The sequence below is a fragment of the Chrysochloris asiatica genome, unplaced genomic scaffold (genome assembly GCF_000296735.1).
Source record: "Chrysochloris asiatica unplaced genomic scaffold, ChrAsi1.0 scaffold00168, whole genome shotgun sequence".
Lineage (NCBI taxonomy): Eukaryota > Metazoa > Chordata > Mammalia > Afrosoricida > Chrysochloridae > Chrysochloris > Chrysochloris asiatica.
The window spans coordinates 3674644-3690820 of record NW_006408686.1 but is presented as its reverse complement, the minus strand read 5'-3'; the positions used below and the strand labels follow the sequence as shown (position 1 = coordinate 3690820).

Below are 16177 nucleotides of genomic sequence, written 5' to 3'. Positions count from 1 at the left end.
TGGCCCCTCTCTCTCCCTTCTTTCTGTGGGAGCCTGGCCCCTCTCTCTCCCTTCTTTCTGTGGGAGCCTGGCCCCTCTCTCTCCCTTCTTTCTGTCTCCCCATCATTATTCCTGCTCCCACTTCTCCTTCTGCCTTTTTTCTTTGCTCTTTCTTCTTCCTCTTGGTCTTTTTAAATTTTTTCTCTTCTCTTTTCTCCTTATTTCCACGTATCTTTTATTCCTTCTCCTTCTGCTAAACTTTTATTTCCCTTCTCTGCTCCCTTTCAGTCCTCTTCGTCTCCCCTCAGCGTCTCTCTCTTTTCCTTCCTCCCTGTCCTGTTTTCTGTCCTTCCTTTTTTCCTTATCCTTATCCCGCCCCCTCCTTCCCCCCCCAATTCAGTGTGCCCCCTTCCTCTCTGTGCTCCATGCCCTGGGGGCCCTGTCCCCCTCACAGTTGGGGGGCAGGCTCTGCCCCCTGCCTGTCCTTGTGCCGCTGCTTTGGGGACTCTTCGTGGTGTGGGGAGGTAGGTGGGGTTCTGTCTGGGTCCACCTCTGACCCTGTGCCCCTCTCTCCTCAGAAGGTGGAAGAGGTGGGTGCCTGGGCCCTGGGTGGGGGGAGGGCTAGCCCCTCCCCCGTCTCCCCCAGCCCCTCCCCTCTCCCCATGGGCCACCTCTCCCCTCCTCCCTGTGAGGGGTGGGTGGGGACGTCACCCTCCCAGTGGAAGAGCTAAGTATTAAACTCCCCTTTCCCCTTCATTCTGCCCCCACTCAAGGAAGGGAGGGGGTCAGGTCTGTGCCCCATACAGGGTTCCCCTCTCATCTCTTAGTTTACCTCCTAACCCCCATCACCCCCCAAACCCACCACTCCTCTGATTTCTCTCTTCTCTCTTTTGTTGCATGTTTGATCTCTGTCCTGGTCTCCCCCATCTCTGTCCCTACCCTGTCTCCCTGTCGCTGTCCCTTGCCTGGTCTCCCCATTTCTGTCCCTGTCCTGGTCTCCCTGTCTCTGTCCCTGCCCTGGTCTCCCTGCCCTGTCTCCCTATCTCTGTCCCTGTCCTGGTCTCCCCGTCTGTGTCCCTGTCCTGGTCTTCCCGTCTCTGTCCCTGCCCTGTCTCCTTGTCTCTGTCCCTGTCCTGGTCTCCCCATCTCTGTCCCTGTCCTGGTCTCCCCGTCTCTGTCCCTGTCCTGGTCTCCCCGTCTCTGTCCCTGTCCTGGTCTCCCCATCTCTGTCCCTGTCCTGGTCTCCCTGTCTCTGTCCCTGTCCTGGTTTCCCCGTCTCTGTCCCTGCCCTGTCTCCCCGTCTCTGTCCCTGTCCTGGTCTCCCCGTCTCTGTCCCTGTCCTGTCTCTCTGTCTCTCTGTCTCTGTCCCTGTCCTGTCTCTGTCCCTGTCCTGGTCTCCCTGTCTCTGTCCCTGGCCTGTCTCCCTGTTTCTGTCCCTTGCCTGGTCTCCCTGTCTCTGTCCTTGCCCTGTCTCCCCGTCTCTGTCCCTGTCCTGGTCTCCCCTGACTGTCCCTGTCCTGGCCTTGCCTTGTCTCTGCCTGACTGTCCTTGGTCTGGGGGTCCAGGCTGTCGGGGCGTCTGGGACGCTCAGAGAGCCTTCGGGTGAGTGACCGCCGCCGGCCTTCCCGGGGCCACCTCGGGGCTAAGGGCCGGGGTGGGGGCCGCTCCCGGAGCGACGTGGACATGGACCCCAGCTCTGCCACGGCTGTGCTTGGCCCTGCCCGACGAGCCACGTACGTCATTCCCTCCCTCACCCACTGAGGCAGCCTAGAGAGTCAGGAGGATGAGGTGGGGGCAGGGGGTTGGAGCCAGAGCTACAGAGAAGTGGGATTGGACGCTGAGGTCACTGAGGGCCAACCCCAGTCACAGACTTTGCAAGAGGAGAGTGGGTGGTGGGCCATCAGATCTGGGACATCGAATGCTGAGGCCAAGGAATAGAAGGCTCCTCCCTGAACACCCCGAGCTGGGGGCCTAATGAGGCCTCTGTCCTACAGCCCCGAGCCTGGAGACGAGGGGGAGTCGGGGCGGTCAGGCCTGGAGCTGGAACCCGAAGAGCCCCCCGGCTGGCGGGAGCTGGTCCCCCCGGGTACCCTGCAGAGCCTGCCCAAGAGTCAAGTGAAGAGGCAGGAGGTCATCAGTGGTGAGTGAGCCCCAGCCTGCCCCGTTCTCCTGCTGGGGCCAAGGCAGGGATGCCGGCAAAGGCAGCCCATCTCCACATTACTGTATGGAAACCCTGAACTCGGTGTGTTTCCAACAGAGGGCAGTGTGTAACAGCCCTTGGTGTGGGGTATCTTGGGGCCTTCCAAGTGACCTTTCCTGACAGTTTAGTGGTATAGGACCCTGCTAGGAAAAGGAATGGTCTGTAAAATTGTGTTTACTCTGGAACTGCCTTACTTGTGATGCGTGGGTCATAATGGATCCTAACTCACAAAATTGTCCTGAAGATAGAAGGATTCATGTGGAGTGTTGGACACAGAGTGGAAGCATTTTAATGGAATCTGTAAGGAGTTCTGGTGGCACTGTGCATTAGGTATTGAGCTGCTAACTGCAAGATCGGTGGTTCAAATCTACCAGCCACTCCTTGAGAGAAAGGGTGCCTGCCCCAGTAAAAATAGACAGTCTTGGAACCCGAAGTAGAAGGAGCCCTTCTCCTCTGCCCTTTAGGGTTGCTCTGAGTTGGAATCAGCTTGCTGGCATTTTTTTGCGATTACTATGATCTTATTTAGGGGAACAGAGTCCTGGTGTGGTGCTGTGGGTTAATGCGCCAGACTGCAAAACTGTTTGAACTGCAAGGTCGGCTGTTCAAGCTCACCAGCCGCTCCTCGGAAACCCTAATCAGGGTTGCTATGGGTTGGAACCAACTCAATGGCACTTAACAACAACATTTAGGGAACAAAAGATTCCCATAGGAAGACGTTTGGGACTATACATGGCAGTATTTACAGTGCTTGTTACGCTCTTGGTACAATAGCATGCTGTTTCCATCTGAATTCTTCTCTTTGTAATTCTTGGGACGGGAAGAAGTGGCAGAAACAGAAAACTTTCTTGGAAGCTGATTTACAGATTAATTAGTAGTAAGAAAGGTACTCATTCCGTTTTTAGGGAAGGAGGTGAGTCCTTTTTGGGTGGTAGGTCCTTCCAAGAAGGTGATAGAATGTAACCAGTTACTGGTATTGTCCAAGAAAACTTTCTACAACGATGGAAATGTGCTTTGTGTTTGCTGTCCAGCGCAGTAGCCACTGGCCGCGTATTGCTGTTACGCACTTGAAATGCAGTGAGTTCCACAAGAGCTAAATGTTCTATTTCATTTCATTTTAATTAACGTAAATCTGAAGAGCCCCATATGGCTAGTGGCTACCACATGCACGGCACTGAAGTTGCTCTTCTCGGGAAAATACAAGACAGAAAATAGTACATTGTGCCTCAGGAGATCTGAGGTTATCAGTCTATGGGTAGAAGAAACCTTTGTGCCCAAAACCAAGGCTCAGAAAGTTCCCGAAGGTTAGACACCAAGCACAGCTGCAAAGAGAAGTTCCCACTGGAACCCCTAAGTGACAGGCAGCCTGGGACCGTGGGTCACTCAGCTGGCTGCCATGAGAGAAGGAGACAGGCAGTGGATGGAGGAATTCTGAGTGTCTATGTAAAGGATATGGAGCCTTAGTGGCACAGTGACCATGCCAGTCAAGTGACTGCTAACCTAAAGGTCGGCAGTTTGAACCCACCAGCTGCTCTGTAGGAGATAAATGTGGCAGTCTGCTTCTATAAAGCCCGACAGCCTTAGAAACCCAGTGGGGCAGTTCTACTCGGTCCTGTAATTAACCCCGTGATGGCAGTGGGTTACGTGAGGGACAGATGACTACTTCCCACTCCCCCAACTTCCAGCACTGGCTCCCCGTCCCCCTCCTCAGTCCCCCAACATGTTTCTGAGACTGCCTACCTAGTCTGTGCTCTGCAGACCCCCAACACTGCCCCCTGCTGCTGGCCCACAGAGCTGCTGGTGACCGAGGCTGCGCACGTACGCATGCTCCGTGTGCTGCATGACCTCTTCTACCAGCCCATGGCAGACGGCGGCTTCTTCCCACATGAGGAGCTGCAGAACATCTTCCCCAGCCTGGATGAGCTCATCGAGGTGCACTGTGAGTGGAGGCCCACCCCAGTCCCCAGTGTTGACAGAGGAGGGGGCGGGGACGGATACACCCCCAGCTCGCTCCTGACTGACCCACACCTTTCCTCATCAACCCCATAGCTCTCTTCCTTGATAGCCTGATGAAGCGGAGGCAAGACAGTGGCTACCTCATTGAGGAGATTGGAGATGTGCTGCTGGCCCGCGTAAGAGTTCCCTCCACTCACCCACCCCTGAGATCTGCCTTCCAGCCCACCCCTGCCACCCCCTGCCATGGAGTCGATTCCGACTCATCGGGCAGAATGGAACTGCTCTGGAGAGTCTCCGACACTCCATCTTTACAGGGACAGACAGCCTCAACTTATTTCCTCAAAGCAGCTAATGGGTTTGAGCAGTCGACCTTGGGATTAGCAGCCCAGCACTTAACCCACAGCACCACCAGGGCACCTACCTCCCAGGCAGGGATCTGGAATCCAGCCCTCAACTCCCCCTCCCACAGAGGCCAAGTCTCGCCTTCCTGTCCCTTCTCTAGGCCCAGCCCTGCCTCCCACTTGGGCCTTTTCCCCACATGAGTCCCTACTCTTCCCAGTCCCACCTGAGACACCCTCCCTGGCCTGAATCTCGCTGTAGTTTGAAGGCGCTGAGGGCTCCTGGTTCCAGAAAATCTCCTCCCGCTTCTGCAGCCGCCAGTCTTTTGCCTTAGAGCAGCTCAAAGCCAAGCAGCGCAAGGAGCCTCGATTCTGTGCCTTCGTGCAGGTGAGGCAAGCTGAGGGCAGATTCCTGGGGCTGCTGGAAGAGGAAACTGAGGACCTAGAGTCCTGTGAAGAGAAGGCTGAGGGACCGATGGGGAAGCAGGTTGGGGGCCCAGTCTTGGGAGAAAGCACCAGCATCCAGGTTCCCCCAAAGCATCAGCTGCCTCAGTGCTGCTGATCTCCTCAGGATGCAGAGAGCCGTCCAAGGTGCCGCCGCTTACAGCTAAAGGACATGATCCCCACAGAGATGCAGCGGCTGACCAAGTACCCCCTGCTCCTCCAGAGCATCGGCCAGAACACAGGTACAGCGGGCAGGCCTCAGCTCTCCTCCCTCTCACCTGGCCAACTATCCAGGGGCCTCCGGGGCTCGGATACACTGGCTGGTCTCTCCCTTGTCCACAGAAGAGCCTGGGGAACGGGAAAAAGTGGAGCGGGCGGCCGAGTGCTGCCGGCAAATTCTACACCATGTCAATCAGTCTGTACGGGACATGGAGGACCTGCTGGTGAGCAGCACTAATGGTCACTATTGGGGCTTGTCCCCCTTGGGTCACTGAGTGTCTGGATGTGGGCCTTGGCTTTCAACTTGTTTACCTTGAGGTCACTGAGAGTCCAGGGGTTCAGCTTGGCTCCGTCTTGGGTTCACTGGGGGTTGGCCCCAGCCTTTGGCATGTCCCCCCAACACCCCTGTCCCTGCCATAGAGGCTCAAGGACTATCAGCGGCGCCTGGACTTGTCACACCTTCGGCAGAGCAGTGACCCCATGCTGAGCGAGTTCAAGGTGGGCCCAGATCACCAGCTCCGCCTTCACCCTCTCTGGCCCTGCTGCTCTGGGGGGCTTCTCTGTGGGGTACCATTCCTGACTGCAGCCCCTGACCTCACGGCCCTCCTTCTGCCTCTCCCCTGCACTCACTATGGTCCTTCCTGCCCCCAGAATCTGGACATCACCAAGAAAAAACTCATCCATGAGGGCCCGCTGACGTGGCGGGTGACAAAGGACAAGGCCGTAGGTGAGCCTCTGGTCCGAGGGAGGAGATTGGTGGGGCCGTGGACAGGGGCCAAGGCTGATGACCCTCCGCTGACCGCAGAAGTCCACGTGCTCCTTCTGGATGACCTGCTGCTGTTGCTTCAGCGTCAGGACGAGCGGCTGCTGCTAAAATCCCACAGCCGCACGCTGACACCCACGCCTGATGGCAAGACCATGCTGCGGCCCGTGCTGCGACTGACCTCCGCCATGACCCGAGAGGTGGCCACCGGTGAGCTGCCGGGGACAGGGGCGAGGGGCCACAGCCTGGACTGGGGCTTTTGTCACATGGGCCAGGAAACTTCCTGATGTTTTTGTACAAGAGCAGTTTGCTCCATTCAGTGTCTCTAAGACACTTGGGCTGCCATGTGGTGACAGTGTGTGTGTGTGTGGGGGGCAGTTCTACAAACATATCCAGCGGATGGTGAGAAGGGAGTGAGCCAGGGTCATGAGGGCGGGGTTGTTGGCAGAGTTGATGGGACACGTTGCAGGATCAGATACAGGGAAGAGGGGACTTGGAGGAGGCATGGGGTGTGTGTGTGGGGGGGCGAGGCACTGGCATGTCAGTGGGATGAATTGAGTCATTGAAGGTGAGTTATGTAATCCCTGAAGATACATGGGGGAGCATCCCATTGGAATCCACATTGAGGTGACCCTGGCTCTGAACCCCACCTTCCCTCCACCCCACAGATCACAAAGCCTTCTATGTTATTTTCACTTGGGACCAGGAGGCCCAGATCTACGAGCTGGTGGCTCAGACTGTGTCTGAGCGGAAGAAGTGAGGCCCTCCAGTCCCAGAAGGGGGTGGGGGAGGCGGCGGGGAGTGGTGAGAGGCCCCAGAGTGGGGGCTCACTCCTGTCTCCCCAGCTGGTGCACCCTCATCACTGAGACCGCCGGATCCCTGAAAGTCCCTGCCCCTGCTTCCCGCCCCAAACCCCGACCCAGCCCCAGCAGGTGAGGGGGCCATGGAGGGAATTGGGGGGTACCCCCTGAACTTATGTCCAGTCCTGTCTCCACTCCACATGTCTGTACTAACTTCACGGCCATCATCTGCCGCCTGTCTCTGGGCCTTTACATCTGTGTCCAGCCCTCCCTGCTTTCCCACTCCCCCTCTTTGCTCCTACCCCATTGCCTCCTGGAACCAGGGCTATGGGCCACCCAGTGTTTCTCTCCCCAGCACTCGAGAACCCCTACTCAGCAGCTCTGAGAGCAGCAATGGCACCCGGGAGCTGCCTCCTGGTGATGGTGAGGCCCAAGGGGTATGGGGTTGGGGGGGACACCCACAGGAAGCCCAGCAGGAGCTAAGCACTCCCCATGCCCCCAGGCCGCATGGAGAGGGTCCTCAGTGACCTCCTGCCTTTCTGCAGACCAGGCCTCGAGGGCCAGCTCGCTGCCACTGCCCTTCAGAAAGGTAGACTCGCCCTGGGTCCTGAGAGTCCCCCCGGTACCCCACAATCCCCCACGCCACACCCCGTGAGGTCCCTCTGCCCCAAGCAGTGCTTCCTTTGCAACTCCCTGTGTGCTCAGTCAACTGTCCACAAGAGGGGCTAACAGCTGGGGTAGACCCAAGTCCCTCAGCCTTCTGCAGCCCTGTCCCCTCCTTGATACTGGTCAGCCTCTCCCTGTGCCCACTGCCATCATCAGACCCTCCCCAGTGCTGCTCCAGCCTCAGCTCCACATACCTGTCCTGCCCCCACCCCGCACACAGGCCTGGCCTAACCCCAGGTCTCCAGCCCCTGCAAGCCCTGCCTGTGTTCCCAGCCCCCTCCTTCTCCTAGCCTGTCCCCCTCCCCGTTCTGTCCCCAGTGCTATCCCTGAAGCAGCTCCTGTTGCCCACGGAGGAGGACAGCCCGACAGGACCTCCCCGAGATGGGGATGAGGTCCTCGGTGGCGGACCCCTGAGCCCAGCACAGAGTCAGGAGGTCCAGGAGAAGCTGCTTGGCCTAGAGGAGACCATGAAGCAGCTCGAGGTATAGTGGGTGGGACCTGGGGGGTCAGTCTGGATGGGTTGTGGGGCGCTGGGTCCGTGGAGGGTCCCACTCATGGATGACCCCTCCCCCCCAACCAGGAGATGGAGGAGGAATTTTGTCGCCTGCGATTCCTCCTGTCCCAGCTTGGGGGAAACACTGTTCCCCAGCCTGGCTGCACCTGAGACTTCTGCCCTCTCAGGTGAGTAGAGGGGTGAGGGGAAGGTGAGGCTGCTAGGGAAGGAGGGTCCTGAGTGGGTGCCTCAGATGCTCCCCTTTCTACAGCCCTACCTGTTTCTGTCTTTCCAACTCTCCTTTCTCCCATCTCTGAGACTGTGTCTCCCCTCTGGCCCCCCATTTCTTTGTGTCTTGTCCTGTGTCTCTCTCTCTGTTTCTATTTCTGTGTGTCTCCCCCTGTCTTCTTTTCTCCTGTTTCTGTCTTGGTGGAGCTAAGTGTGTTCTCCTGTGTCTCTTTCACCATCTCTCCCTCTCTTCCTTTCTGTTTCTCCCTCTCTCTCCTGTCCCCTTTCTCTGCTGTTTCTCTGTCTTCCCCTCTCCCTCTTTCTCTCTCCTGTTTGTGTTTTTTTTTTCTCTCCTTATCTGTCTCACTCTCTCTCTTCAGCATCCTCCCTCTCTCATCCTTGTCTTCCTTTTTGTTGCACTCCCTCCAGGCTTTTTATAAGAAGGATGAAGAGGAATTGGGGAGAGTCATGTGGGGCTGCCTCCCCACCCACCACTCAGCTGCCGCAGCATCTCCACACCCCCCAGGGCCTGAGGAGAGGGGACCGTTTCTGGGGCCACACCTGGGAGGGTGCTGGCTGGGGTCACTGCCTCCCCTGTCTTCTCTCTGGCCCTGGTCTTCTCTCCCTCTTGCCTTCTGCTTGGGGGACTCAGGGCTTCATTCCAGGGGGCACCACAATGACCCCCCCATTTTCCAGGCCATCTCAGTATTGCCTGGGGGGCCATCCCTCCATCCCCCCACCCCTAAGTGCCTTTGCTCTGTTTTTATACTCTGAATTGGAGGTTTATTTTTTAATATATATTATCTAAGGAGAGGTCTGTGTGTGTGAGGGGCGGGTGGGCAGGTGGGGTGTTCCTCAGGCAGTCTGGAACTCTCTGTGACTGTCCTGTCTCAGGCATCGTCTTCTGGGTCGACCCCACAGTATGGCCTCTAGACCCCTTGCCTTACTCCAGTTGCTCATTCATTCATTCAAACACCTCCGACAGACAGTTGAGTGAGAACGTCTCTCCCCCACAACCCCACGGTCACCCAGGGCACTGAAGGGGTGCTCCACAACCCACTCTTCATTTCTCTAATTTTATTTTTGTAGTAAACTCTCTGGAGGTGGTTGTTGGGGGTCATGGGGATTGGTGGGGTGAGGGCCCCTCCTGGGTAGGGGCTGGGGGCGGGGTTATTGCTCTGAGCCCCCTGTCCCCAGGGGGGCCTATGTGGGGAGGACAGACGGTGGGACCAGGGCCGGCATGGGGTCAGAGACACGGCTGCACAAACACGTCACAGCACAGGGACGGGCAGGGAGGCTGGGCGCCGTATTGCACTTTGGGAGTGGGGCCAGGTAGGGACCCCCCTCAAATTGGAGCCTGGGGAGGAGGCTGGAGGTCATCACGCTCCCTTGCCCCCTCTGTGGAGGGAGAGGTGGGACCCCCATTCTGCACTTGGGGAGGAGACCAGGGGCAAATATGTCCCTGGTCTTTGGGGGGTGCTGAGGGTTGGGCCTGGGCCTCGGGGGCAGGACCAGAAGAGCCATCAAGGCAGGCCTGTGCCTGGTGCCCACCTCGACAGAACCCACTACTCCCCGACTGCTCAGCTGCCGGTGCCCCCTTTGCCTGCCTTGGCCTTGGGGGGCGCGGGGGACCCCTCATCACCCTCACTGTCAGAGCTGCAGCCGCTGACATCCGTGATCTCCAGCTCTGAGTCGCTGTCCTTCCCGCCCAGTGTGGCCTCTGGGCCCCCAGTCCCTGGCAGCGCCAGGCGGGGAGCCATAGCCAGGCCTGAGGGGCGCTCCGTACCTGGACCCTCCCCTGTTGTAACCAGCAGAGGTGCAGTGGCAGGGCCTCCCCCTGCCCCTGCGGAGGGCAGGTGTCCCAGGGAACTGGCCAGAGGGTTAGGGTAGAAGTGTGGGGGATAGAGAGAGGGGGGCAGCTTGGGGAAGGGGCCAGTGAGATACGGGTTAAAGTTCCAGGGATACTCGGGGAAGGCGCGGCCATAGGGACCCAGCAGGCCAGGGGGCTTGGAATAACCTGTGGCACCTGGTAAGGGGACAGTGGTGTCAGCTTGGGTCCCTCCTCCATGGGAGGGGGGCAAGCAAATGGTGCCCCTCCCACATTTTACCCCACAAGTCATTCTCTACCTGACATGGCCCCCCAACACCTCCCTCTGCTTCCCACCATCGTCCCCCACTTCATTTGTGAGTGTTCTTGAGTTAGTTCTGACTCACAGCGACCCTGTATAGGGTTTCCATAGGGTTTCCAAGGAGCGCCTGGTGAGTTTGAACTGCCCACCTTGTGGTTCAGTGCTACACCTCTTCCTTGGGCATTCCCAAATGCCCTCAGCTGGTCTCCTGCCATTCCCCACACCAGCATCCTCTGGTTTTTAAGCACATGCACACCCAGGCCGCCTGCATGCTCTCCACCCCATTTTCTCATCCTATCCCCTCAAACACATGCAGCATGCCCCCACCAGCCCTGGCACCTCCAGGCCCTTACCAGAGCCCAGGAATGGGAAAGGACTATCCAGACGCAGTTTGTCTGTCTCAGGAGTAAACAGGGGTGTCCGGGCCCCTGGCTCTCCCAGCCGTGGAGCAGAGAACAGGGTCTGCAGGGTCTGGGGAGGGAGGGGGGCTGCTCAGCCTGGCAGTCCCCCTCCCAAAGAAGCATCAAACACTCCGGCGGGCGGGTGGGGGGGCTGCATCCTAACTCACCTCAGGGGTGATGGGGGGAGCATCTGGTCCAGGAGTGCCCCCAAAGGGACCTGGGGTCAGCAAGAGTGGGGAGCCAGTGGCAGCAGCTGCCACGTCCAGCAGGGGGTAGTTGACAAGTACAACTTTGCTGAAGTTGAACTTGTAGGTGAATCGCTTCCCCTTGGTCTTGTGGAGAATCCGCTTGTTGTAGTAATAGCTGTGGGCAAGGGAGAGGGGCTTGCTGGGGGTGAAGGGAGAGCCTGGGGTGGCCTGCACTGGCAGGCACAGCACACAATTTGGGGAAACCCAGGATCCAAGTGTCGTGGTTATAAATTGGTTGCTAACAAGGTCAAGGAGCCCTAGTAGCGTAGTGGTTATGAATCGGGCTGCGAACCAAAAGGTCAGCAGTTCGAAACTACCAGCTGTTCTGCAGGACAAAGATGAGGCTTTCTGCTCCCGTAAAGATGTACAGCCTCAGAAACCCTGTACAGGGTTGCTGTGAGTCAGAACCGACTCCATGACACATAACAACAGTTGACCTTAAGGTCAGCAGTTTGAAACTACCAGTCATTCTGTGGGAGAAAGATAAGGCTTTCTGCTTCTGTAAAGATTTACAGCCTTGGAAACCCTGTACAGGGTCGCTATGAGTCGGAACCCACTCCATGGCACATAACCAAGCACACAGAGCAAGTAAAGGATGAGCAGGAGCTGGGATCCCGTCAGGGCAACTTTTTTCTGGCCTGCCTCCACTTGCATTATAATAACTATAGGTTCAGAGCTCTGGGAAAGCCTCCCATGGGCCAGGAAAAACGGGCAAAGAGATGGGGAGAGGAGACAGGGGTGGGGGCAAGGAGGGAGAGCAGCCTCTAGGCATCCTCACCGCAGGGCCCGGCTCAGCTTGTCATAATTCATATGGGGCTTGCATTTTCGGATGCCCCAGAGCCGAGCCACCTCGTCGGGGTCCTTGATGACAAATTCGCCGTAGTCCCCCTGCCAGGCGATGACACCCTGATATTCCTCCTTCTGCAGCAGCTCCAGGATAAAGTGCCACAACTGGATCTGCCGGGAGCCAGGGGAAGACTCCGGCTTGTAGGCCCAGTCCGGGAAGGCAAATCCTGGGGACAGAGGCAGGGGAATGGCCCCAGGTCAGGACGCAAAGTACAGACTCTGGGTCCTGCTTAGGCTTGGGGTCTGGAGGCAGACAGTCCTGACTCCCAGTCTTGGATTCCCTGAATTGGTACTAATGCCTGACCCCCTTAACTCAGCGTCCCTGTGAGTGGAGTTTGAGAGAGACCAGTTTCCTGCATCCTTGTCTTTGGGGAAGGGTGGCAGGCAACTTAACATGGCAGGATATCCTTCCCCAGTGTCTGGCCTCCCTTGTCTTCTGAAATGTTCCTGTTTCACTGTCTTCCCTCCTTCGCCCCTTGTCCCCTGCTCCATCTCCTCATACCCTGAGGACGCTGCTGACCACCCTGGCTGCACATTTGTGTCTGCTTATTTGTATATTGTTACCTTTCACATTCCATGTTCCTCCTGGCATCCATCCTAAATGTGTGCCCGCGGCAGACGTGTCTCGTCACCCACACAAGACTACACCTGGCTACACCGTGCGACAGATAACACCAGAGCACCACACACAATGCACCACCCAGGTAGACACAGGGCCGTGTCCTTCCCATCACAACAGGCACTCAGAGTCGGGGACCACTAAACCTAACTACATGGCACAGATGTACAGAACCCCAAAGGCCCAAATAACACAGTGATGGAGACCATGAACGGCACGGCACCGAGACTCGTTGCATCCAACCTCAGACACCCAGATGCAGCCTCTGACACTGACATGACAACCTGCCACACTCACACAGACACCGTCAACATTCGACAACCCCCAGCACCACATGTTCCCCATCCAAACAGGTATCAGACATCCCATCACCCAAATACTCCAGCACCTGGGTGGAACCAGAAAGGTGGCAGATCTGCCCTAACAGCTCACCTCAGTGCCAATTCCTGTATCACATCCTCCATCCTTGGCCCCTTCTCTGAGATCCCAGACCCAGGGCAGGAGAACAGAGTTAGTCTGTAAGAAGGTGAACCACCGTGCAGGAAGGGAAGGGAGGTTGTGTGTGGGGGGGTGTCTGTTGGTACATGGGTTGGGGCAGGGGTGAGGTCAGGCACCAACACAGAGGCCCTGGGGGGCACCCAGTCATACAGCACAGAGACATCCTTCAGAATGTTGCACACACAGCAGCGTGACAGGCCGCAGAGGGATGGGGAAGCCTCATCCCACTGGTGAGCTGGGCAGACCCCCACCCAATCCTAACCTGTACACATGCTCAGTGCCGCCAGAGTAAAGAGACCCTCACACAAAGACAACCAGATGCTGCTCCCACACATTTGCCCTTCTTCCTGAAACACTGAAGTGTGACCAGCCACCATCTCAGAATCTCACACGTACGTACAGCCCATCTGTAGGGTGCAGGATGCGGGCTCAGACACCCAAGCTAGCCTTACTGTACACATCCCCTGTTCTAAGTGTCCACTTCCAAGCTGTCTGCTCTCCTCAGCTCTGGCTGACCAGGTCACATCTCCATTCCATGTCCCTTTAACTGGGTAGTCCTGTTTTTTTGCCGCCGGGGCCAGTGCCCCTGGAAATCCCTGTCCCTGCAGTACTATCTCCAGCCCCCCTGTATCTTCTTGCCCCCACGCAGGTCCTGGGGGATGGACATGGCAGAGACCCAAGACTTCAGTCCCTCTCTGGCCTTCTGCTCTTTCACCCTCCCCCAAAGCCTCATCTCCCTGCAGGCAGGTGGTGGGGAATTCTGGCTGGGAAGTTTTTAGCCAAGTTTTTTATGAAGGGATTTTATTCAAAGGACTCTGAGACCCGAGAGAGGCCCGAGAGAAATGGGGTGCGGGCGGCTCAGTGAGGGCTAGGAGAGGGGATGGGGGTTCCGGGCCAGTTACCGGGGGTCCAGAGAGCCGGCAGGGCGGGCGGGGCGAAGAGAAGGTCGGAGACGCAGCTACAATCCATGGTGGAGCCGGGCCTGCAGAGGGACCAGGGATGGACACATGGGACGGGGCAGGCAGGACAGACAGACAGGGGTCAGCTGAGACCTGTCAGGGCCATCCTGTTCTGCCTTCCCACCCCGGCTGCCACCCACCACCCTCTGCTCCCATCCCGGGCCACCCAGTCCTTCCCACAGGGTCCCCTCTGTCCCGGCCCCCCACCCCAAGCCTCTCCTCCCCTGCAGCCTCTTCCTCCTCACTCTCCTGCCTCGATCACTGCCTACGGCCGCTCCCAGCTCCCTCCTTATTGCTCGCCACTCCCTCCCTCCCTCACACTCACTGGCTCTCGCCACCCTCACACTCGCCCGTCCCTGTCCCTGCCATAGTCTCCCATCAGTGTGTCCATCCTGTCCTGCCGGCTCTCGCCTGACCTCTCCGCATCCGCCAGTGTCTCTGGGTCTCCCTCTGTCTTTATCTCTCTGACCATCCCAGATTGATCTCATTCTGAAATGCGCCCCTACCCTGCCCTGCCCAGCACACCCCCAGCCCTGAGCAGCCTTTCCTCTCATCCGGTCTCTGAGCACACAGGCAGCTGACTACTTGGACAGGCTGGGAGGGGACAGGCCCTCCGCCCCACCCCACCCCGCCCTGCCGAGCAGCCCCCAGCACCCTGCATGTGTGATTCCAGACATGTAGCACCCTCTCCTTAAACCTGGGCAGCCCTCAGCCGCCTTCTCTCAGACCCTGCTGCTTAGATAGGCCTCCCCCCATCAGCCACCCCTCCAGCCTTAGACAGTCCTGTCAGACACCCCTTCCTCTTTGGATATGCCTCCCTCCTCTGACAGCCCCTCCCTCTCAGACTCCTCCTGCTTAGACCTCCACTCCTCACATACCCCATCCCGTGGACCCTCTCCTCTCAGACCATCATCCCTCCCTCTCAGATGCCCCACCACCCAGACACCTACAGCCTTAGATGTCTACTCCCCTCAGACACCCCTCTTTAGACCCCGAACTCAGACACATCCTCCTGCTCAGAGACCACTCCCCCTTAGATACTTCACCCCTAGAGACCCCACCCCTTCAGACCCCACCTCTCAGATGCAGCGTATTCTGATTCCACATCACCCTTCAGACAGACACCACCTTATAAGATGTTCCCTAAACACACGGTTCCTCTAAGACACTCTGCGTCCCAAAGACCCCCCTCCAAAAGTCCTCAGACCCCAGAAGCCCCACAGAACCCCATCATCAACCTCACTTCACCCTTTGGACACTAGATTGAGACTTTTCAGACACCCCATTAACCCCTCAGATTTATCCAGTCTCCCCACAGACACTCAGTATCCCAGTCTCCAGGGGGTGTCCCAGCCTCCACCCCAGCTCCTCCCCCTAGCCCACTACCCTGGCCCTGCTATGTATTGAGGGTCTCTCTCACATACTTCCCTCCAGCACTCAGCCTCCCTCCACAAACTGTCCCCACAGCCCTGTCTCTCCACTATCAGCTCATCTCCCTCCTTGTCTCTGAATGTCTCTCCCTTTTTATCTCTATAGCTCCATCCTTCGCTCGTCTCAATCTCTTTTTCCTTCTTCTGTCTCCTTCTACCCACTCTCTTCCATCTCAGCGTCTCTCCTGGTCTCTCAACTCAACCCCACCCATGTTGTCTTTCTTCTCAGCTTTCTCCACCCCTGACCTCCACCCAAGTCTTTATTACCTATCCATCACCTCCGTCTCTTTTCCTAGTTCTAGGTCCCCAACTCCTCATCCTCAGTCCATCTCCCCCCACATCTCCCCTCCCATCTCTAAGTCTCCCTCCCCACCATCTCTGTCTCTCCCCCATCTGTCTGTCCTCTACTCTGTCCCCCAGAGATGGGTCTTTCTCCACCACTCAGTCCTTCTATTTCATTTTTCTCCATCCCTCCTCGGCCGGCTGGTGTCGGTCTCTGCCCCTCTCTCCTCCTCCTCACCTCTCTCCCCTCTCTGCTTCTCTTCCACCTCCCCATCCCTCATCCTCCCCATCCCCCTCCCTCCTTCCTCCCCCACTCCACCCCCACCCCCCATTGGCCCCTCTCATTTCCGTGTTGGTTTTGATTTCTCTTCCCGACGCTTTCAACTCCCCGCTGCCTCCTCCGGACACGTTATAACGAGGAGCCGTGGGATCGACGCTCCGGGCCCTGCTCCCACGCTCCCCCCGCCGTCTCTCACACGCATCTGTGCCGTCTCGGCTTCTCTGTCTCTGTCCCCGGACTCTGCCCTCATCCTGGGCTCACACCGGGACCTGGACCCTGATCCTCCCGGCTGGCTCTGGCTCGGTCCATTCCCCCTCCCCACTCCTGCCAAGACTGAGCCCACTGCCCGGTGTCTGCATCTCTGTCCCGGTGTCTTCACATCTCTGTCTGTACGTCTCTGGT

General features: G+C 57.8%; 2 protein-coding genes across 2 annotated transcripts in view; one reads left to right on the top strand and one right to left on the bottom strand.

The window, feature by feature from the left end:
• ARHGEF1 (Rho guanine nucleotide exchange factor (GEF) 1) overlaps positions 1–9123 on the top strand; it is a 15688-nt gene extending 6565 nt beyond the window's left edge. Inside the window, 19 exon segments of the mRNA XM_006871513.1 lie at positions 558–569; positions 1545–1712; positions 1974–2119; positions 3969–4115; positions 4226–4308; positions 4733–4858; positions 5042–5156; positions 5257–5357; positions 5554–5631; positions 5785–5860; positions 5939–6106; positions 6565–6652; positions 6742–6828; positions 7052–7119; positions 7199–7285; positions 7681–7844; positions 7943–7996; positions 7998–8043; positions 8978–9123. Coding sequence (XP_006871575.1) covers positions 558–569; positions 1545–1712; positions 1974–2119; positions 3969–4115; positions 4226–4308; positions 4733–4858; positions 5042–5156; positions 5257–5357; positions 5554–5631; positions 5785–5860; positions 5939–6106; positions 6565–6652; positions 6742–6828; positions 7052–7119; positions 7199–7285; positions 7681–7844; positions 7943–7996; positions 7998–8043; positions 8978–9123 — 1960 coding nt within the window.
• A 540-nt stretch (positions 9124–9663) lies between these two features.
• LOC102813489 (ETS domain-containing transcription factor ERF-like) lies at positions 9664–14152 on the bottom strand. The gene is made up of 6 exons (XM_006871512.1): positions 14109–14152; positions 13727–13806; positions 11640–11874; positions 10781–10976; positions 10566–10683; positions 9664–10109 (listed from the first exon to the last, which is right to left on the bottom strand). The coding sequence occupies exons 1-6, from the start codon at positions 14150–14152 to the stop codon at positions 9664–9666; spliced, it is 1119 nt and encodes a 372-aa protein (XP_006871574.1).
• Positions 14153–16177: the final 2025 nt, after the last annotated feature.